The sequence below is a fragment of the Sesamum indicum genome, linkage group LG1 (assembly GCF_000512975.1).
Source record: "Sesamum indicum cultivar Zhongzhi No. 13 linkage group LG1, S_indicum_v1.0, whole genome shotgun sequence".
Lineage (NCBI taxonomy): Eukaryota > Viridiplantae > Streptophyta > Magnoliopsida > Lamiales > Pedaliaceae > Sesamum > Sesamum indicum.
The window spans coordinates 8726794-8748663 of NC_026145.1; the positions used below are offsets into that span (position 1 = coordinate 8726794).

The 21870-nt window shown below is 37.3% G+C and overlaps 4 protein-coding genes across 5 annotated transcripts; 3 read left to right on the forward strand and 1 right to left on the reverse strand.

Annotated features, from left to right (window-relative positions):
• Positions 1-10056, forward strand: LOC105159458 (protein TPR2; the record flags this gene model as incomplete). Its single annotated transcript, XM_011076538.2, is given in 25 exon segments — positions 1-817; positions 1276-1455; positions 1547-1660; positions 1737-1895; positions 2036-2213; positions 2289-2415; positions 2513-2622; positions 2742-2880; positions 3079-3188; positions 3334-3403; positions 3483-3556; positions 3646-3741; positions 3815-3910; positions 4037-4164; positions 4851-5085; positions 5187-5354; positions 5438-5539; positions 5658-5804; positions 6072-6182; positions 6271-6453; positions 6541-6669; positions 8432-8527; positions 8676-8861; positions 9376-9548; positions 9663-10056. Coding segments are annotated over 25 exon segments (3405 nt in total). The 3' UTR covers positions 9877-10056.
• On the forward strand, positions 10184-13023 carry LOC105159479 (pentatricopeptide repeat-containing protein At2g22410, mitochondrial). Its single transcript, XM_011076559.2, has one exon. It carries the CDS (start codon positions 10657-10659, stop codon positions 12670-12672), a length of 2016 nt encoding a protein of 671 aa, XP_011074861.1. The 5' UTR covers positions 10184-10656; the 3' UTR covers positions 12673-13023.
• LOC105159468 lies at positions 12865-15285 on the reverse strand. The gene is made up of 4 exons (XM_011076549.2): positions 15142-15285; positions 14692-14882; positions 14123-14368; positions 12865-13928 (listed from the first exon to the last, which is right to left on the reverse strand). Exons 1-4 carry the CDS (start codon positions 15252-15254, stop codon positions 13204-13206), a joined length of 1275 nt encoding a protein of 424 aa, XP_011074851.1. The 5' UTR covers positions 15255-15285; the 3' UTR covers positions 12865-13203.
• Positions 15914-20747, forward strand: LOC105159489 (COBW domain-containing protein 1-like). 2 transcript variants are annotated; one of them, XM_020697031.1, is made up of 10 exons: positions 15914-16232; positions 16780-16866; positions 17225-17405; positions 17704-17900; positions 18034-18084; positions 18704-18795; positions 18936-18997; positions 19629-19720; positions 19990-20094; positions 20197-20747. In XM_020697031.1, exons 1-10 carry the CDS (start codon positions 15975-15977, stop codon positions 20332-20334), a joined length of 1263 nt encoding a protein of 420 aa, XP_020552690.1. In that variant the 5' UTR covers positions 15914-15974; the 3' UTR covers positions 20335-20747. The 2 variants fall into 2 exon arrangements, with proteins under 2 accessions (XP_020552690.1, XP_011074873.1); XM_011076571.2 differs by having other exon boundaries at positions 15915-16232; positions 16801-16866.

The window sequence follows — 21870 nt, forward strand, 5'->3', positions numbered from 1 at the left end:
GGTGTAAGTGTGACAGAGAGAGAAAGGAAAGAGAGTGAAACCAGAAAAGGAGCTTCTTCTTCCTTCCCACAACAACAACAACAACAAAAAACCCTAACTCAGTGCATTGTTAGAATTCTGGGCCATTACAGGTGAGCTCTTTCTTTTGGTTCACCAGGAGATGTTGCTCTCAGATCCAGACACAGTAAAATTTTGCTCTTGGTGTTGGGGGTTTTGAATAGGAGAGGCGGGGTGAAGGGAAGAAGAAAGAGGTGGGCTTGTGTGGTCTGGTGCTAGAATTTTGCTTGGAGGTTGAAGTCTTGATTCTATAGTTTGAAGTGTTTTGTCTATTTTTTTGGGGATTATTTATTTATTTTTATTTGGTTCTGCTGGTATTTGGGAAGTGTATTTTCTGGTTTAAATGGAAAGGGGTTTAAATTGGTTCCTGAAGTTGAATGTTGAGGGAGTATTTACAGACATGATTCTACTTTAGGTTTTAGTATTAGGATTTTCCTTTGCCCTTAGATTTGTTCCTTTGTTTGATGGTGATGGAGAATTGAACATTGTAATTTGGGGAAAATGTTTTCCACGGTATAGATAGAATGTTCTGTTTCACTTTGAGGAAGTTCGTGTGTTCTTTGTCTGAAAGTTGGTAGTATTAAAGAAGTGCTTTAGGTTTCTTTTTTTCTTTAAAAATTTGATTCGGTTACTAGTGGCGATTTGCACTGGAGTGGTTGGGGATACCGGGAGGCGTCACTATGTCGTCCTTGAGTAGAGAACTGGTTTTCTTAATACTGCAGTTCTTGGATGAGGAGAAGTTCAAGGAGACTGTACATAAGTAAGTTGGTTATGCCTTAGCTCTGCATTTTTAGTTTTGTGGTAACTCATGATTGATTGTTTGCCATACTCCTAAAGTGCAGGGAAAAAAAAAGGGTTTGTCTTTTAGTTTGCATTTAGTCTGATTTAGGTATAAACAGAATATTGGTCAAAAAATAAGCTTCAAAGTATATCTACATATATCTGCATTTGTTTTTTGGGTGGCGGGTTAAATTTCTAGAATGAAGTATAAGTATCTGCTACGTTTGGGTGGTGTCATTGCTCTGCCTGGCAAGCATATCTTATTTATTTCACTTCCAAAGCATGAATTACTATTTTCTCACAGAGAGGAAATATGAAAACAACTGGTGCTTGAACGGTTGATTTTTTGTTACTTAATGGTTTGTTAAGGCCTAAGGGAAGTTAATTGACTTTTGTTGCTCTTAATTTACGTGGGAATTGTACACATAATGAATTTAGGTTGGAGCAAGAATCTGGCTTTTTCTTCAATATGAAGTACTTTGAGGATCAAGTCCAAGCAGGTGAATGGGAGGAAGTTGAGCGTTATTTAAGTGGTTTCACAAAGGTTGAGGACAACCGGTATTCTATGAAAATTTTCTTTGAGATTAGAAAGCAGAAATATCTTGAAGCTCTTGACAGGTATGCTTTCTTTCAAAGTCGTCATGGTAATAATTTTGATATTTGTTGCATGGCTAATAGTACTTGTTGTCAACTGTCTAATGTTTTTCAGACAAGATCGGGCTAAAGCTGTTGATATTCTTGTTAAAGATCTTAAGGTGTTTGCGTCTTTTAATGAAGATCTTTTTAAAGAAATCACCCAGCTTTTGACTCTTGACAATTTTAGGTAACATTTCAGTATAGTAGTATAATATAGATCTGAACCTGTTTTCCTTTATTAATCTTATAGTAAATGTTTATAGGCAGAATGAGCAGCTCTCCAAGTATGGGGACACAAAGTCAGCGCGGAACATTATGCTGGTTGAACTTAAAAAGCTTATAGAGGCGAATCCATTGTTTCGCGACAAGCTCACATTTCCTGCTTTTAAGGCTTCAAGATTGAGAACACTCATCAACCAAAGGTATATTCTTTCATGGTCTTCAGTGTGCTTATAACTTGTTGATATTAGGTTTCATTACTGTCTTACCATTTCAGAACTTCTGTAATGGTTAATGTGTTTGTGATGTTTGCATGTCATATTGTGTTTGATGTGTTTTCCAGTCTTAACTGGCAGCATCAGCTTTGCAAGAATCCACGACCGAACCCAGATATCAAAACACTCTTTACTGATCATACTTGTGCGTCGAGTAATGGCACACGTGCGCCCCCTCCTACTAACACCCCTCTTGCTGGACCTGTTCCTAAACCTGGCGTTTTTCCTCCCCTTGGTGGCCATGGTGTAAGTAGAGTGGCTGCTTTTGCCTGCAAAATAAGATACACTTTTTTCTCACGGCCCCCAACTTCATTTTTGCAGCCTTTCCAGCCAGTTGTTTCTCCTCCTCCAAGTGCTATTGCAGGTTGGATGTCAACTGCTAACCCTTCTATACCTCATGCTGCTGTTGCTGCAGCTCCTCCTGGCCTTGTCCAGGCACCAAGTTCTGGTCAGTTGTAAAGCTCAGGATCAGCTTACTTGCAATGACTTCACTATATGAAATTGAGCAATTTATTGAAGTATGTTCCCACCCCTGTGCTTCGCAGCTGCTTTTTTGAAACATCCCAGGACTCCTCCAGGTGGTCCTGGAATGGATTATCAGACTGCTGATTCAGAGCACTTGATGAAGCGTCTTCGTACTGGACAGCCTGATGAGGTGCGGGCACATATAGCTTTGGCTCCATTTGTCTGTTGGATTAAATTTCTGTTTCCCAATCATTGTTTGGCTTTTCTTTTATACCCCAATATTTGTAACACACTTCCAATATTCTGTAGGTGTCGTTTTCTGGTTCTACTCATCAGGCTAACATCTATTCACCAGATGACCTTCCCAAAACCGTTGTACGAAACCTTAGTCAAGGATCTAATGTTATGAGCATGGACTTCCATCCACAACAACAGACTGTTCTTCTAGGTTGATCATCCATTAACCTCTTTTTATTTTTCTTTCCAATTCCGGCTTGATGTCATCTTTCTTCTACTTCAGACGACTCTTAGTCTGTGATACTGTTATATATTGCTGAAAAATAAATCCTAGAAATGGAACTGTTTTATACAACAGTTTGACTCTGTTGATCGCAGAGTATATGATTGGCTGTTATCTATGTCGCAGTTGGAACAAACGTTGGGGATATCAGCATATGGGAAGTAGGTTCACGAGAAAGGCTAGCACTTAAAACCTTTAAGGTCTGGGACATATCATCTTGTTCCATGCCGTTTCAAGTGAGTACTTGATGTTTTTGTTGCTTTTGTGCATGAATTGGGTCTATTATATTTCAACTTTCTTCTCGATTTTGTTATCTATCTTTAGTCTTGATTTCTTGTTGATTTTATACTTCTGATTAAAATCTTTCACTTTGCTGTTCAGACAACTTTGGTTAAAGATGCCACCATATCTGTTAATAGATGTGTATGGGGCCCAGATGGATCTATACTTGGTACGTAAAATTGTCATGCTATCGGACTTCTGAATCAATCTTGTTTCATTACTGGCATTGATATGCTTTAATTTTGAAGGGGTTGCTTTTTCCAAGCACATTGTTCAGATATATACATACAGCCCAGCTGGAGAATTAAGACAACACTTAGAAGTGAGGATCTTGTCAAATTTCTCTTTCGCTCTTTCTGAATGAGGATCATATGCAATTTTCGAGTACTGATGACTTCTCCCTAATTGTAGATTGATGCGCATGTTGGTGGCGTGAATGATATTGCCTTCGCTCATCCTAATAAGCAGCTCTGCATAGTCACATGTGGGGACGACAAGACAATTAAGGTATCAGCCTTTGGACTTAGTAAGTCTTCCAATGTGGTAATTTGGGTTTTCTACATTGACTGGTCTGTCACAGGTATGGGATGCTGTTGCTGGTCGCAGACAGTATACTTTTGAAGGTCATGAAGCTCCTGTGTATTCTGTATGTCCTCACTATAAAGAGAATATTCAGGTAGTTTTTTAAATTGATTCCTGTCTTCCTCCTTACTGAGTGCTTTATTGAATTATGAATGACTGCATAAGCATCAGTTGATATGTAAAAATGAGAAAAGGGTATCTGATTCTAGTTTGTATGCAGTTTATTTTCTCTACTGCAATTGATGGGAAAATAAAAGCATGGCTTTATGATTCCTTGGGATCAAGAGTAGATTATGATGCCCCTGGACTTTGGTGCACTACAATGGCATACAGTGCTGATGGAACCAGGTGTTTTCAGAATCTTGTGCTGGTTAATCTTTTCCGTGAAAATGTGGTTCTTTTTTTTTTTCCCTGTAATATTTGGTTATGGTGGACTTTAATACTTTGAGGGATAAATGGTATTCAACATTGAATTCTAGAAATATTTATGAACCACTATGTGAAAATATATTGATTGTGAATAATAGGCTTTTGAAATTTAAACCTATAAATGATTTGAGTGTATTCGTGCTATAAAATGCAGTTGTTAAATGTACCTAATATACTAACCACTTGCTGAAATACTAGAGTCATTCATGTTAAGTGTATTTGTGGATTTAGGATACCCCTTCTACAGAGGGATTGGTATGCAGTATTGCTTAAATCATCACAAGGTGGGGCCAATCATTAACCAGTAGGGTGGGATTCTTCTTTTCTAGGCCGTCATCGATTGTATGCAAGAAGGGATTTCCTTAATTCTTCCTTAACTTTAGATAAAGATATATAGCTTCTTTAGTTGGAAGCAGTCAGCCAGTTGAAAAATCTAGGGTTTGCTCCTATTTTGAGGTTTTTTATTTTCAGTCGTGGCCATAGAACATTTGCTTTTATTTTGTTGTAGCAACGTAGTTAATTATCACCTTTTGGTTGGAATGACCACTTCTTCAGGTTTAAAGGCTTAAGGTTGCATTAGTTTCTTATTTATATATTCCTTTCAGACTCTTCTCTTGTGGAACCAGCAAAGAAGGTGAATCTCACCTGGTTGAGTGGAATGAGAGTGAAGGAGCCATTAAAAGGACGTATTCTGGTTTCCGGAAGCGTTCTTTGGGTGTTGTGCAGTTTGACACAACAAGGAACCGTTTCTTAGCTGCAGGCGACGAGTTTCAAATAAAATTCTGGGACATGGATAATACCAATATGCTTACTTATACCGACGGTGATGGTGGCCTGCCTGTTAGTATCTCTACGATGTGCACGCCTCATTTAGCTTCATACTTATTTTTGTTGCTAAAAAAAGAAATCCTAAAGTTGCTATGCATTTACTTCTTTTGCAGGCAAGTCCTAGATTAAGATTTAATAAAGAAGGTTCTCTGCTGGCTGTTACAACTAGTGACAATGGAATTAAGATTTTGGCAAATGCTGACGGGCAGCGAATGCTGAGAATGTTGGAGACCAGAGCATTTGATGGGTCTCGTGGTCTTTCTGAAGCTGTCAATGTCAAAGTAATTTCTCTTTTCCTCTTTGATGTCTGTCATATGTTTCATACAGTTTGGTTTTAATTTCTCCTACACAACTTTTTCGGCAGCCTGCTATTGGTGGTGCACTAGGTCCCATCGGTAATGTTTCTGCCTCAGTTTCCCCCATCCTTGATCGTACTGACAGAGTCCAGCAGCCAATGTCTCTTCTGGTAATGCTCTCGGTTTTCATTTGATTTTGTTTTCTTTATTGATACATTAATGAATTCCGTTCATCAAAATTCTGTTACATTCCAGAATCTTGTCTGATTTCTTTGGATCAACATGCAGGCTAGCATGGAAAGCAGCAGGGTTGCTGATGTCAAACCAAGGATTCTTGACAACACTGACAAAATTAAGAGCTGGAAGTTTCCTGACATATCTGACTCATCTCAACTTAAGACTCTAAAGTTACCTGACCCTCTGACACCTAGTAAAGTATGTTATGCGGACATTTTCTTGAAATCTGACTTGTGATTGATCCTCCTTTATCCAAATAGTATTTAATTGATTGAGAAGATTGTTAGATTTTTCTTTAGTGGCTGGTACTTGTCTTTATTATTGAGCTAAAATTCAATACCTTAGCTCATGTCTATTCTTCCCCAGACCGCATGTGATTGTAAACATATGCTATGGTCCTTTTAACTTTTTGTGCTGTCATTCCCCACCTCTTTGTGTTTCATTACCACTGTACTATGACCACAGGTGGTACGGTTGTTATACACAAACTCTGGCCTAGCTCTGCTGGCACTGGCCTCCAATGCTGTTCATAAGCTGTGGAAATGGCAGCGCAGTGAACGCAATCCATCTGGAAGGGTCAGAATCTGAGTGTTCATCTTCTTTCAGGATGTGATTTGTTATTATCCACTTGATTTAATTGAAATGATTTTATGTGTACTTTCAGTCTTCTGCCTCGAGCGTGCCACAGTTGTGGCAGCCTAATAATGGGGCTCTCATGTCCAATGACTTGAGTGATGCCAAACCAACCGAAGATTCTGTTGCATGTATTGCCTTGTCTAAAAATGATTCTTATGTCATGTCTGCTTCAGGGGGAAAGGTCTCATTGTTCAACATGATGACCTTTAAGGTTTGTCAACATCTTCAGTTGAAAGTCCCTGAAAATTGTTTCCATTTATGCTCCGTGAGAAACTAAAGTTTATATAATTCTGGTCAGGTAATGACAACTTTCATGCCGCCACCTCCTGCAGCAACTTATCTGGCATTTCATCCTCAGGATAACAATATAATTGCAATTGGAATGGAAGACTCCACAATTCAAATTTATAATGTCAGGGTTGACGAGGTAAAATTTCTGTGTCTTTGATATAGACGGAGATGATATTTCATTAGAGGAAACAGTTTAGCTGCTTATTGCATTCATCGTTGCTCATCAGCCGAGGATTATGGTTTAGGGAGTGTTTGCGAGAGCTTCGGAAAAGCATTTTGAGCTTTTGGCTCCAAAGTACTTTTTAGGTGTTTGGGATGCCAGCTTCTGCTGCTTCTGAAACTTCTAAGAGAAACACTTTTAGGCCAAAAGCTAGAAGCACCTCCTGCCACGGTTTTTTTGTAATATATCCAACTTCTTCTTCTAGTACTTTACCCTCGTTACAATAATTCAACTTTACTGCCTGTAATTTATTTTTAAAATTGCATATTTAAAGTTGATATTGAAATTTTCAAATAATTTGAATAATTTAACAACAATCACATTTTCACATATTTAATATTTAATATTTCTTATATTTTATTTGCTATATTATCTAATTATATTATTCCTATATCATTAAAATATATTAATCAAATGGCTATGATTAATTAATAAAAAGATATTTTTTTTTGCAATCATGTAAGTTTAATTATTGTGCATGAGTCAATAGTTATATAACTTAGTGTGAGCATTATTTAAACATTCACTTTTTTTTTTATGAATTTTTTTAAAAAAACTAAATATGAAATATACTGATCATAATAAAATTTATTATTTTTTGTGGAAAAATAATTAGTATTGACAAACAACAAGTGCAAATATATGCAAAAATGGTATCTTGACATGAGGACAAAATGGTCTTTAATGAATTAAGTTTGTTTTAGAAGTGATTTTTCTTCAAACACTATTCATTTTAGCTTTTGTTTGCTTTTCACTTTCTTTACAAACACTATCCACTTCTGATTCTCAACAACTTTAAACTTTTTCTACAAAAATCACTTAAAAGCAGAAGTTCTGACAAACACTTCCTTAGTCTTTTAACATCGATAGTAAGAGGGTTGTTTCATAAACATTTTGGGTCAATTTTTGCTAATTAATCAATACATGGAAGGATGTGCAGTATTTGGTTATGCTTATATTGCAAATGAAAATTTTGTATAAGATGTCTAAGACCTTACGAGATTTATGAAGTCTGATAAAAGCTTGAAGATGAGATAATCCATAACCGACTATCATTATCCAGTTGTGCTCTTGGGAGAAAGGTAGCTTTGTCTTCTCCTGAGAAATTGAAAGCTCTTCTATTAGAAAATAGGACCTCTGGGACCATCTAATTGAGCACCATACATATGTCTTCGTGTCAGTGTAAGAAACTTGGTTCTAATATGGTAGTTATGAACTTAATATATTTGAATAAATATAGCGATATTTGACTAATTTATTAAAATACCTTAATACTTCTATGACTTTAATTATAGAAAATACTGTAAATAGCTTCATTGAACTTTGTTTTGACAAGCCAAAGTTTTTAAATATATATTAGTGTTAAATCCAATTGGATATGCTCTATACCTGGCGCCCCTTTAGCCCATGAATCCTAGATTTTAATATTGGAATGGTGTGGCTATTAGCTATGTTTAGCTATTTGTCTTGTTAGATATAGAAATTAGTCTCATTTTCAGGAGTACATGAGATAGATGAGTGATAACATAGCATTTTTCTCATCATTTTAGTTACATAATCTGTTTGGCCTCATCTCGGAGTAATGCAGTCTGTCGTGTTGTTGGTCCACTTGGATGTGTTACCAAGTTTTTTGATGACAGTCTACTCATTATTGGTGAACTATCTGTCCGTTGAATAGGTTAAAACCAAGCTCAAGGGTCACCAGAAACGAATCTCTGGTCTTGCATTTTCTCAGAGTTTGAACATTTTGGTGTCATCTGCAGCTGATGCACAGGCAAGTCTAGGCCAGAATAGAGATGTTCTTGGACCTATATATACTTACATAGTATATATTTAATTTTTTCTGCATTATGGTAATGTATCAATGGTTAATGTTACATTATCTTGATACCAATATGTTTCCCTTTCAATGTTGCTTGCAGCTGTGTATCTGGAACATTGATGGATGGGAGAAGAAGAAATCACGGCCCATACAGGCACCTCCTGGTCACTCAACTCCTCTGGTTGGAGAAACTAGAGTTCAGTTCCATAACAATCAATTGCATTTACTGGTTGTTCATGAAAGTCAAATTGCAATTTATGATGCTCAACTTGAATGTCTGCGTTCGGTGAGTGTCTTACCTATTGCTTTTACTTTCTTCCACATGCGTACCATGTTGTCCCCCTTCATGCAACATTCCATCAGAAGTAGGTGAAGTTGGCCAGTTTAAACCAGACAAAGGTCTGTAAGAGCAAAATCATAGTAAAATATTAACATATAAGTAGGAAGTACTTGGAATATTTTCCCGATCTGCCAATTGATACAGCACAGAAGTTCAGATTGTGTGTTGTACCCTAGAAGGGGGAATGTGGTGCTTCTCTGTCTTTGCTTGTATATCTTCTCTGGCAACAGTCTTTAAAATATTTGTTTGTTTCTCGTGTTTCCATGCCATTAGATTTAGATTGCAGTAATAGAGTTGGAAAATAATAGTTTTTTCTTTCATGTGCTTTTGTCAGGCCTGGTAAAGTTAAACTAGATTTACTATTATCCACCATTGTTTATTTGATATGCATATTGTTTTGTCTTGTTGCTTTCTCTGCCCCAAAGACAGTAGTTATGATTAAGTGATAATATAATTGCAGTGGTATCCGAGGGATTCACTTTCTGCTGCTATTTCAAGTGCTATATACTCATGTGATGGCCTGTTGATTTTCACTGGATTTTGTGATGGTGCTGTTGGAATCTTTGATTCGGATAGTTTGGGCCTCCGATGTCGTATAGCACCCTCTGCTTATGTACCTTCATCAATTTCCAGGTATGCGAATTGGAAGTGACCCATGACATTCATGAAAACCAATTCTTGCGATGTTATTATTGATTGCTGATTCTTCTGTCAACTATTTGGCATCTGACATTTCTTTATCTGTAGCAACGGCAACGCCTTCCCTGTGGTTATTGCAGCACATCCATCAGATCCCAATCAATTTGCACTTGGCATGAGCGATGGTGCAGTTCACGTAATTGAGCCATCAGATGCAGAAACGAAATGGGGTGGATCAACCTCTCAAGACAACGGCGCCTTACCTTCCATTCCTTCCAGTTCTGCGTTGAATAGTCAGCCATCCGAAACCCCATCTAGGTGAAAAGGTCTGAAATGATACAAGACAGTTCTTTCTTTGTTTTTGGCCTATTACTGTAAAGTTATCTCTTCTTCTCCATCTCCTGTATTCTTCCTAAAGTAAATTGAGAAGGATAGTTTTAATTTGCTGGTTAACCACGTATCCGGGTACCAACCCGTCATCCTTGCATATTTCATTGCTTCATTCTTCTTCCTTATTTTTTGAATTTATAGATATTTAGTTGTTTAAGTATCATCTTTGCAATTTTGGCTTTTACTACGATCACGTTCTTGTTTCTTGTTTCAGTGGCCGGCATCACGAGCTTTGCAGTCTATCGAAGCCAATTTGACTTTGTTCGTATCCTAGAGTTTAAACTTGTTAACATACTCAAGCAGTTTACTTCTATTTCTTGCGAAAGTTAAGAAAATTTAAATGTATAAAATATGAAAAACTGTATTTTTCGTTTGACAAACAAAGAATTCTTGCTTAGTTTTTGGAACAAGCAAAGCAATTCTTTGTTAATAAAAGAAAGGAAAACAGAAAAAAGGAAAAAAACGAATCCATTGCATAGGAAAATACAAGTTTGCAGAAAAGATTGGCAATGGAGTTGGATGTTTTCGTTGTTAAATTCTTGAAAAGTTACAAAAAAAAAGCATATATACGATGGCAGTCCAGTATCAATTACATGATCTCAACTACCAATTGTCGATTATGATCTCATACTAGGCCTGAGAAATGGGCTGGATTATGTAGAAGTGACATTGTTGATTATACAATTTTGTGAAATTCCGCTGCAGTCTGCACATGAGATCACTTTCAGTTGTGCGGAAACAGATTTCCTCTTTTTCAAGACTCCATTCTTCTTCCTTTCAGCCCCTCAGAAACTTCTCCTCAAACTCCAAGAAATGGAACTCAACTGCAAATCCAAACCTGAAAATCACACACCCAACTCTTCTTCTCATAGAATCCTGCAATTCCATGTCTCAAGCAAAGCAAATCCAGGCTCAAATGACGCGCGCGGGCCTCGTTTTCCACCTCTTTCCTGTCAGCAGACTTCTCTCTTTTATTGCTTTGGATGAGAATGGAGACTTTAGCCATGCAAATGCCCTCTTCGCGCAGATTCTTGATCGGAATTTGTACATTTGGAATACCATCATCAGGGGTTGTGTTAACAAGGGATATTTTGATATGGGTTTTTGTTATTTTGTTAGAATGGTTGGAGAATGTCCCGAAATGGACAAGAGAAGCTACGTCTTTGGGCTCAAAGCTTGTGGAGGTTTGCAAGATTTTAGAGTGGGAGAGTCTGTATATTGTAGGATTTGGAAAGCGGGTTTTGTAGGGTATGTGATTGTTAGAAATGGTTTGATTCATCTTTATTGTGAGAGTGGTAAATTAAGTTCTGCAACTAGAGTTTTTTATGAGACTGAGACAAGGGATGTGGTTTCTTGGACTAGTATGATTGATGGGTATGTGAAACATCATATGGTTGATGATGCTTTGAGGCTGTTTGATGAAATGTGTAAAAGTCAGGTTGAGCCTAATGGGGTAACAATGGTGGCAGTCTTCTCTGCCTGCGCGCAGAAGGGGGATTTGAAGTTTGCTGAGATGGTTCACGAGTTTGCAGAGATGAGGGGAGTTGGATTTAGTATGAATATGATGAATTCCATGTTGGATATGTATGCCAAATGTGGAAGTTTAGAGAAGGCTGGTAAGATTTTTGAGACGATGGAAGTGAAGGATATGTTTTCATGGACTAGCATGATTAATGGGTACATGAAAAATGGGGAAGTTGAATTAGCTAGAAAGCTGTTTGATGAGATGCCAGAGAGGAACGTGGTCTCTTGGAATGCAATGATTGGAGGTTACTCGCATAATAATAGACCAAAGGATGCTTTGGAACTGTTTCATGATATGGAGCGAGAAGGTTTGGATCCCATGGAAAGTACTTTGGTCTTGGTGCTCTCAGCTTGTGCTCAGTCTGGTTGTATGGATATGGGCCAACGGATTCGTGATTACTATGTTAAGCAAAAACGAACTCCACTTAGTGTAACATTAGGCAATGTGTTTATTGATATGTATGCTAAATGTGGGAATATTGATGCAGCTAGAGAGATCTTTGATGAAATGATGAAGAAAGATTTGGTTTCCTATAATTCCATGATTGTGGCTTATGCGTCACACGGTAATGCAGGTAAGGCCCTTGGTCTCTTTGAACATATAAGAGAAGTGGGATTTAAGCCCGATGATATTACATTTGTTGGTATCCTGTCAGCTTGTGCTCATGGTGGATTAGTCAAGAAAGCTTGGGATTATTTCAGGGCCATGGAATTATTTGGATTGACTCCTGGAATGGAACATTACACATGCATGATTGATTTACTTGGAAGGGTTGGGCACTTGGAAGAAGCGTATGAGTTGATAAGATCAATGCCAACGGAACCAGATGAAGCCATTTGGGGTGCGCTTCTGAATGGTTGTAGAATGCATGGAGATGTGGAGTTGGGGAAATTTGCAGCAGAGAAGCTTATAGTTTTGGATCCAAAAGATAGTGGCACATATATGCTTCTAGCTAGCTTATGTGCCAATAAGAGGAAATGGGGCGATGTAAGAATGGCCAGAAGTATGATGAGAGATAATGGTGTCAAGAAGACCGCAGGGTCTAGCTCTATAGAGCTGGAGGGTGTGTTTCATGACTTTCTAGTAGCAGATGAATTGCATCCTGAATCGGAAGCCATATACAGGGTCCTGGGGGAGATTTTGCTGTTATCAAAGTTGGATGATTATACAACACATACTTGCCAGATTGATACATTTTTGTGAAACATGTTTAGAGTTGGAAGATCAAACAAGGCTTCTGCGGAGACCATATCGATACGATGTCATAGCTAATATACAAACAAGTGTTTCCTTGATTAGCTCTATTCTCTGCGGACAAATACAAGCAGAAAAAAGACATCAAGGTTTTAGGATATGTGGAATATTATAATTTTGAAGTTTGAAGAAATTCCTAAATGAGCAAGAAATGATAAAGGATTAAACGAAGATCTCCCTGAGAAACAGAGAAAGATACAACAGTAGGACTCAGCTTGGGCCATTATACTACTCGTACAAGCAGAATACTGTTGTTCACTTTACATCTTCACACAAACCAGAAGAAGGAAACAAAATCTGCAGATGAGAAAAAAATGGATGTGCTTGAGGATTTGTGGCAGCAAAAGATGTTGATATAAGGACATTCCAGTAATGAAACTGGCTCGACTTTAATACCTTAAATGGCAGTCCACAAAGTAAACTATCCGACCACTTCCTATGAGAATCGAAGTACTGTCTCAAAACTGTATCTTAGGCTAACTAAGCTTGTACCTGACTGACTGCTGCTAGTATCTTACTGAAAATGAGTTCCACCGGAACACAAGTTCTGCTTGGTGCTGCTTTTCTTTCAATGAGTTGTTTGGGATCCTTCAGCAACTTTCTAAGAGATTGATCTTTTAGACCATCTTCTGTAGATGGGGAAATTGAGCCTTCCACAGTTTTACTGGCTCGCCCAGACTGCACATTCTTGGAAATGGAAGAAGAAAGTGAATTTGTGATATAGCATACAGGAGTTCTTTTAGAAGTTTTCCAAACCAGTAGATGGAGCTTACTCCCATCATCATCGAATAGCTTACAAGCACCTCTTTCCTTTCTAGGAAGCAAACTTTCAGAAGCATCGCCTAATTCTCCGATTTCTAGAGGATATCCCAAGATTGCTTTACCATTCAATTTACTCGTTAGACAAACAAATGGGACGTTCTCTGCTCGATAGCTTGCTTTAACGGTCAAAGTCACATCCACCAATGCTGTTTCCCTTACATCTTGCTGGCTTGTATGCACTGGATCCAAGCAGCTGCTGGAGAATTCCAAGCCATTACTAACAAATGCAGATTGAGGGAGCTCTTTGATCTCAAAACCCAAGTATGCCCCTTTTCCATTCTCCGTTGCATCTCTATACTGATTCTTTAGATCCATATTGAAATTTTGCTGGGTTTGCTTTTCAAGCTCCTGTTTTAGCTTTAATCTTTTTCTCTTAGTAAAACCTGCAATCAGAGGGAGGACTGATGAATACAGTAACCTGGCTTTCTCAAGTCAGGTGTCGTAACTCAGTGCATGTATATGAGGCTGTAACCAACTTGAAACTCAGTTGCAGTACAGATTCTTGATAATAAAAACATTCATTGCTAAAAGTATGCAAGAATATAGACTAGCTAACACCAACTATAAGTTTTTTTACCTGAAGGCTGGGAGAATTCATCATTTTTTGGATTTTCTGAACCGGAAGCAGAAGAATCACATTCTGTTGATTTAGAAGAAGTTGGTTCTGTAGCTAAACTGGGCTTCAAAGAACGGTTATCCATTGTAGATGGGAAGGGTAGAATATCTAATGATTCAGGGCAAAGAACGGAGGTCCCCACACTATTGGCATCTTTCGGCAGTCTTCTTCTCTTTCCTCTGCTGTTAGCTCTTTCCTGCACATCACCTATGGTAAATACAACAGCATTATCATTATTGGCAACAAGGAGAAAAATATAGATATTTAACCGATTAACTGAAAATCAACTACTGCAAGCGCCCACTATATAGACCACCTATTAGCTTCCAAATCCATATAAGACAGCCTTCTTTTTTCCTTTATTTGACAAACAATTTTGTGACCAAAACCTGGATAAAAGAAGTCTATAAAAGCATATTTATTGTTGTTCTATTCACCATTCTTGGAACAAAATGAAATCTGTTATATCTTCTCTTCTTGGACAGTACTGATAAACAGATAAAGAAGTTGCAGGTTAAAGAGCAGAGCACCTGAATTTTGAAGTTCTTTGTCTTGTTTTTGCATCTCAACCTCCAAATCACTTGTGCTCACATTCTCCTCCTGTCCATGTTTTAAGTCTTCCATTGCAGGAACGTCCTGGGATGAGCGAGCTTTTCTTTCATCAAAATCTGTGCATCCGTGTTGTTTCACTGGCTTTGTTTTCTCCAAGTTATACCATGCCCTGGCAGTCATATTTATGGCATAAAGCATGTTAAGCATAGTGGTTGGAAATGACTTACAAATCATCCACGAGTAACTTGCATACGAAAACAACAAAGGAAAAAATCAAAGAAGAAAGTCAACCCCATATATGCATGCATACACAATGACATACATATATGAATCACACACACACACTGACTATGAGATGACTATTATACACAGATGGACAGTAAGTATATATGTGTGTGCAGGAAGTAAAAGCTTGCTGAGGTTCATACACAGAGGAATCCTCTCTGGGAGGTTTCATGGGATTCTTGAAAGTTGAGACCATGTGTGAGCTACGAGTTGGCCTCAGCACACAGACAATGCTTTCTTCCCCACTCTCTTCCATTTTCCGGGCTCCCTTTTCTCTCACTCATACATGGAGGAGAAAGATACATATAGATAGCAGTAGCCATAGAAGAGGAATTTTCTTGTGTGTGTGTGAGTGAGAGAGAGAGAGGGTAAAAGTGTTGCAGCAGGAGGTAGTACTGCTGTTGTCCAATGGCGGGTTGCTACCTGTTTTTTGAATGTACGAACCGTTATGCTCTTTTTGTCTTTATCCTTTATATATATATATATATATATATATTCCTTTTCAGCTTTTCCTTTTTGTCTTTATCCTTTATATATATATATATATATATATATTCCTTTTCAGCTTTTCTCTGTTAATATTCCTTTTTCCACTCAAAATAAATATATTACTTTTACTTACTTTTCTCATTTTTTTGGTATAAATTTTAAATGGCGATATTTGAGGAGAATCCATTTCACCTTATTTTATTTATTTATATTAAAAGACCAAAAATGTACTTTATTTTGTAATAATATCTTAACACAATAATTAGAGGGTTAGTTCTATGGAGTGGATGCAGTATTGATCTAATAATGTTGAATGATGATTTAATTGATAGCTCTACTTTTTGGTTATTGGGCTCCAAACCCTTATGTAGTAAGGCCCAATGTTGACTTTCTCAAAGAGTGTATAAATAAATACCTTCATCAATATTTCAAATTCTTGATACTGGAAACCTCTACTAGGGTTTAACCAATTCCAATTCCAATTCCAATGGCAATGCCCTCTGCTCTCTGCTTCCTCCTCTCCAGAACCACATCTCGCCCTCTCTTTCAATCTCGTTTCACCCATTCCCTTCTCCGAACCTTCCCTTCCTTTTTTGCCCAGGTATCATATTCCCCTTCCAGAAGCTTCTCCACCGAGGCCTCCGAAGTGATCACACAAGACTTGAATTCTTCTATCGCCGCTTCTTTGAATCTCGACAATCGTATTCCCGCTACCGTCATCACTGGATTTCTCGGCTCTGGAAAGGTGTATATTGATTTTGCTGACACGGATGTCTTTTCATATTTTCCTTGTCTTTTTAGCTTTCGGTGATTGAGTATTTGTTGCTCAGAGGCAGTGGTTGTGATGGGTTTTGGTTTGGTGGTCTGGGAATAGAAACTATTAGATGCTTCTCTTCTGACTTGTTATGTTTTTCCTATTGAGAAAAATAATCTTCTTCTGAGATTATGGTGACAGTGGATAGAATGATCATCGTTAATGACATAAAATAAAGTGTGTTGTGAGTAAAGTTTTTATCTTCATTAAGAGCCAAGTCCATTCTTTGGGATTTGGTCCAAGTGGTCGTCAAACGAAAATGATCTTGGAAGCACACATTTGTTTTGTTCTTTGTCATTAGATAAGTTCTTGGGCTGATGTCTTAAAAGTCCTCTTGTTGTGTTTGTAACAGTAGGGGGAATCAGTCTATATTATGTTCAATTTACAGGATGGTGCCTTAAGCATCAATTTTTAGTGTTTTGTGCTTAAATGCATTTATGTATGTGCCTTTTTTATTTGTTTATATTCTGAATTTCAGTGTGATGATATATCTTCGCAGACCACGCTTTTGAATCATATATTGACATCTCAACATGGAAAGCGAATTGCTGTCATAGAGAATGAGGTATGATTTTGACTTTTCCTTTTCTTCTGCGTATCTCACCTCTCTTATTGTGCAACCTTTTAGGATGGGATCTGTAATGTGGCATAGTGGATTCAAACCAAGAAATCAGGAAATGGATGAGGTAGAAACTAATCAATTAGCTAACGACAGCCACAATACATCTGTGTCGCTGTTGCTCAGATGACGGAACATATGAAAGTTCAAGAGAAATTGATACCATGTCAAAAATGTACATCATACATTGGTTTATACTATAAAGAGATGAGAGAAAAAAACCCCAGAATGAGCAATAGTCAAGTAGTGTATGTGTGGTACTTATGCTGCGGTTATTTTAAATTTGTGGTATTTCTGGCTGCAGTTTGGTGAAGTAGATATCGATAGTTCGCTCGTTGCTAGTCATTCCTCATCTAATGAGGACATTATCATGGTAAATAATGGTTGTCTGTGCTGTACTGTGCGTGGAGACCTTGTCAAAATGCTTTTGGAGTTGGTGAAGAAGAAGCGTGACAGTTTTGACCACATTGTTATAGAAACGACGGGTATGTAAAATGTGTATGAATGAAAAGATGCTTCAACATGAGTGTGGATGATCCTGTTTTCTATCCTTTTCTGGTATATTTTATTTCCTTTGTATTTTAAATTTCTCCATCTTGCTGCTATGACTTCTTTTTTCAATCATTTCCATGAACTAACTATAAATATTTTGTTGAAAGTGGACCGATATGTATATTTATATTATTCCAAAATTTTTTTTGCGGCTGCTGTGAGAGCTATTGCTTGTGTTGTGTAACTCCAGACCAATTCATATTTTTTGAGTTTATTGGTCTTGTTATTCAGGTCTTGCGAAGCCTGGTCCAGTGATTGAAACATTTTGTAGCGATGAACTGCTTTCACGCCACGTGAAACTTGATGGGGTTGTTACTTTAGTTGACTCCATGAATGCCATGAAACATTTGAATGAAGTCAAACCAAGGTTTGTCGTAAATGAGGCTGTGGAACAAATTGCTTATGCGGACCGTATTATTTTGAATAAAGTATGCAGATTTTCTATTCACATTGGACTTCCATTCTTTCTTCACCTTCCTAGACAGCATAAATTCCTCTAAAGACTCTGGGAAGTACAAGGATTTTGTGCTTATGTTCTTCAGTTATGTTGACACATGACAGATAGATTTGGTGACTGACACCGAGGTAGAGGTGTTAAAGAAGAGGATTAAGGTAAGTGTTCTTTTCTGTTTCAGAAAATGAATGACTGTTTCTTTGCAGTTTGTTGATGGTATTAGCTTCTTTTCACAGAAACTGATTAGAAAGTGTTTTGATGAATGATATGCTCTGAACTTAAGTTAGTTAAACTGCATTGCAGGATTTTTATTCTCAAATCTAGTAATCAGTTTGCTGAGGATAATTTGCATGAATTCCATTCATGCAAAAGGGGTGCTAAGTTATGGTGGCTATTAAAATCCTACACTATTGGGGAATCTTTTAAGTTTTGCATGATCTTTTCAATTGCATGCATGGTAGAGTTTTCTCCAATTTGGTTATTGGTACTGCAATTGAATTTAGACCTTATCTCTATTATGCAAATAGAGACAGTTCCTAATCAGATGATATATGTTTTCTTATCCCTGTTCTTCTTGGTTGTCTTCTTCTGTTGGTTTGGAATGCTAATGATGAAGACAGGTGAAAGGGTTGCGACACTAGACAAATGGGTCTTTGTCTTTCCTAGTTCCATAACATATACTACCTTCAACTTTACAATTGTAATTTGCTTTTTATCTTTTCCTTTTTCTGATAAGTTCTATTATTTGAGAACCATTATGTTTGTTCACTTTTCCAGCTTATCAACGGGATGGCACAAATAAGATTGGCTAAGTATGGGTTAGTTGATATGGATTTCGTTTTGGGAGTGGGAGGCTATGATCTTGACAGGTGTTAGTTTTTTATCTATTTATTGAAAAGAAATTCAGTAGTGCAACTCTTTTGATTTTTATGAAATATCTTCTTTGACCATCTGAGGCCTTGTCAAGTGTCAATATTTTTTCTGATACTTGAATTATTATGTTTTGTAGAATTGAATCTGAAGTTAAATCAGATGATTCTCATTGTTCTCATCAACATGAAGCTGGACATGGTGTGTATGTTATTCTTATCTATTATATTCTTGATTTCAGTTCATGTCGTTCTGCTTTGTATAGTAGTACACAGAAAATAGGGAAAAGACACAAGGAAAAATATGGACAAATGAAGCCAGTTTTTTTTTACCGTTATTCTTTCAGCTGGAATTGCTACAGTAGGATTACTATAAGTAAAATGCTAATACTATATCCATCGAGTAAAAATAAGTCCTTGGAGTTTGGACACAGTAGTGAAATTGCTTGCAGGAAAAAAATAAGGAAGACAACTGTGAGAATACTGGAGGAAGTTGTGGGTGTCCTGCCTTGTTGAATGGTGCTGCAATATCTATGAGTTAGCTTTTCCGACCTGATAGGATGAAAGAAGGCTGGTTTACAGCAAGATGCTGTCGAGAGCTTTTCCTAACTCATGCACCTTTCCAGAAATTGAGAGAGAAACTTTGCCACTTAGAGAAAATTTTATGTTATTGGGATGGGACCACTGTTTCATGTGATTGGAAGTCTGTTAAGCAAGCATAAGTGTAGTAAATTTCCAGCTAATTGCATAATTTACTGTTAAAATGTAGTTCCACTGCTCTTGTTATAGTTAAATATGTTTCTTATAACTCGCTACCTATTTTCTTCTTGTAGAGCATCACAAGGGGCACCATCATGATCACGTGCACGATTCTGCTGTCTCCAGTGTCAGTATTGTTTCTGAAGGAACCTTAGATCTTGATTATGTAAGTGCTTCTCTTCTTTGGTAAGGGATAGTTCTGTTCTGCATCTTAACAAAAATCATTCGCCTATTTGCACTTGTCGAATCCACTACCCTACCATTGCCAATATACTACCTTACAACTAATATTTCATGTCTTGAAGAAAGGATTGATAGATATTATTGTCCAAGAAGTACTGGAAGTTGACTCGGATTTGGCATCTTTCATGTTCTTTTACATGATCTGTAAATAACATCTGAATTCTGATTCTCTATTTGCTAATGATGATTCAGTTTGACGATTGGCTCGAAAGATTGGTGGAAGAGAAAGGGGATGACCTTTACAGGATGAAAGGAATATTGTCAGTGAGTGACTCTGAACAGCGTTATGTTTTCCAGGTTATCTTCTTTCATCACTCATGCTTCATTCCGAAAGTATCAAACTTATTTGGGTTTAATGTCAATCTTGAAAACTAAACATCTTCTCCTAACAATTTTCAGGCTGTGAATTCTATTTTTGATGGCTGCCCAGGCAAGGAATGGGGCTCTGATGAGAAACGCATAAACAAGCTTGTCTTCATAGGGAGGAACTTGGATGAAACTGCCCTGAGGAAAGGCTTCAAAGGCTGTTTAGTATGAGAAGTTGGGTGATCTGGGGTTGGTATTTTCACCCCCATGCACGAACCAGGGATCTTGCTGCAAATCATAGATTTGGGTAAATTTCAATGCATAAGTGATCGATGAAAGTTGTCCTTGATAGCCCGAGCATGAGGAAACCTACGTAAATCCGTAGAAGGATGTTGAAGTATGATCAATCATATGCTCGTGGGAAAGGAGAGCGAAATCATATTAGTTCTGGAGACTAATTTAGGGGAATTGATGCTGGTTGTTGATAGAATGCCCCATGCCCTTATGTATTTGACGTGGTGAATTAGTGTATTTTATGGCCTCTATTTCTGCGGTACTCTTATGTCTTCTGTTCACACTTAGGTCCAGACATTATGGGGGAAATTCTTGGAATGTTATCGAAGATTACACCTCGCTGAGGGAAATAAGTTCAAAAAAACCGTTGATAAATTTTAACCCATAACATTGTTTTTTCTTAAATTAACTACCCGGAGGTGGGGGAGCTCTTTGAGTATCGTCCTTTTTTATTAAAATAAAAAATATGCCAAATTTATAATGGGGAGTACTGACTTTCTATCAACACCTAAAAATTCATAAGGAGTATTATTTTCTTATAAGTATGTACCAAAATATAAATTAAGGAATACTATTCCTTTATATTGAGTGATAGGAAAATGTAAATAAGGACTACTATTTTCTTACAGAAAGGATGAACAATAGTTGGAAATGATAATTTAGTGTGTCAAAAAGTTCGCTCGTTCATTTGAATAATTGGATCCAACTATGCACCGGTGAAACTTTCCAAGCAACACATTCCAGAAACAGTTGTGGTGAGCATCTCCAGACAAAATGAAGCATAGGAGTGACAAAATGATCAACATGCAAGAGGAAAAGAAGGGGACTACTTACAACAGTTATGGACAAAGGTGAAATAACCTCTTCCTGAATAGACAGTCGAACAGCTCGTAAAAATAGCACTAACGATCAGCAGTTTGAGCCAAAAATCGACAAAATCAGAAATGCTTTAGGACCAAAGGCCATTCTGCTCACAAGATCAACATTAGCCGACAACACCTTAACCAAAACTAAACAATACGGTTGCAGCTTAGCAAATAAATCAGACCAAATGCAGCAAGAAATCACAGCACCCATTTGCCCAAAATAACTGGTGCAGCGGGATAAACACAGGTCGCAAGATGGAGACAGCAATGGCAAAAGACGGATGCAGCATGGCAAAAAGAAAAAGACCTGAAGAGCAGCAAATGAAGCAAGCAATCACCGTGCACAAAGGAGCAGTTGCAGCAGCATAGAAGTTTGTACAGCACTACCCTAACTTCACGCCAAATAAATTTTGAAATTACACTTGTATCCTATTAAAATTTTTTTAGTTCATACCTCTTTTTCATTAGGGTTCGAACAAAAAATGCTAATACTATTTAAAAAAAGTTATATAAAGTTTTAATTTTATCTTTTATTTAATATTTTTATGTATTTATAAATGAACAATATAATATATATAGAGTGGGATTTACATTATTATATTTTGCC

What these genes read in the sequence shown, in the direction of transcription:
- LOC105159479 (XM_011076559.2), top strand. Translation starts at nt 10,657, where the DNA reads ATGAGATCACTTTCAGTTGTGCGGAAACAGATTTCCTCTTTTTCAAGA.
- LOC105159468 (XM_011076549.2), bottom strand. Translation starts at nt 15,254, where the DNA reads ATGGAAGAGAGTGGGGAAGAAAGCATTGTCTGTGTGCTGAGGCCAACT. An exon ending in CCCAGAGAGGATTCCTCTGT is followed by an intron (nt 14,883 to 15,141) that starts GTATGAACCTCA and finishes TATGACTGCCAG; the next exon opens with GGCATGGTATAACTTGGAGA. An exon ending in CAAAGAACTTCAAAATTCAG is followed by an intron (nt 14,369 to 14,691) that starts GTGCTCTGCTCT and finishes TATTTACCATAG; the next exon opens with GTGATGTGCAGGAAAGAGCT.
- LOC105159489 (XM_020697031.1), top strand. Translation starts at nt 15,975, where the DNA reads ATGGCAATGCCCTCTGCTCTCTGCTTCCTCCTCTCCAGAACCACATCT. An exon ending in ACCGTATTATTTTGAATAAA is followed by an intron (nt 17,901 to 18,033) that starts GTATGCAGATTT and finishes GACACATGACAG; the next exon opens with ATAGATTTGGTGACTGACAC. An exon ending in GAACCTTAGATCTTGATTAT is followed by an intron (nt 19,721 to 19,989) that starts GTAAGTGCTTCT and finishes ATGATGATTCAG; the next exon opens with TTTGACGATTGGCTCGAAAG.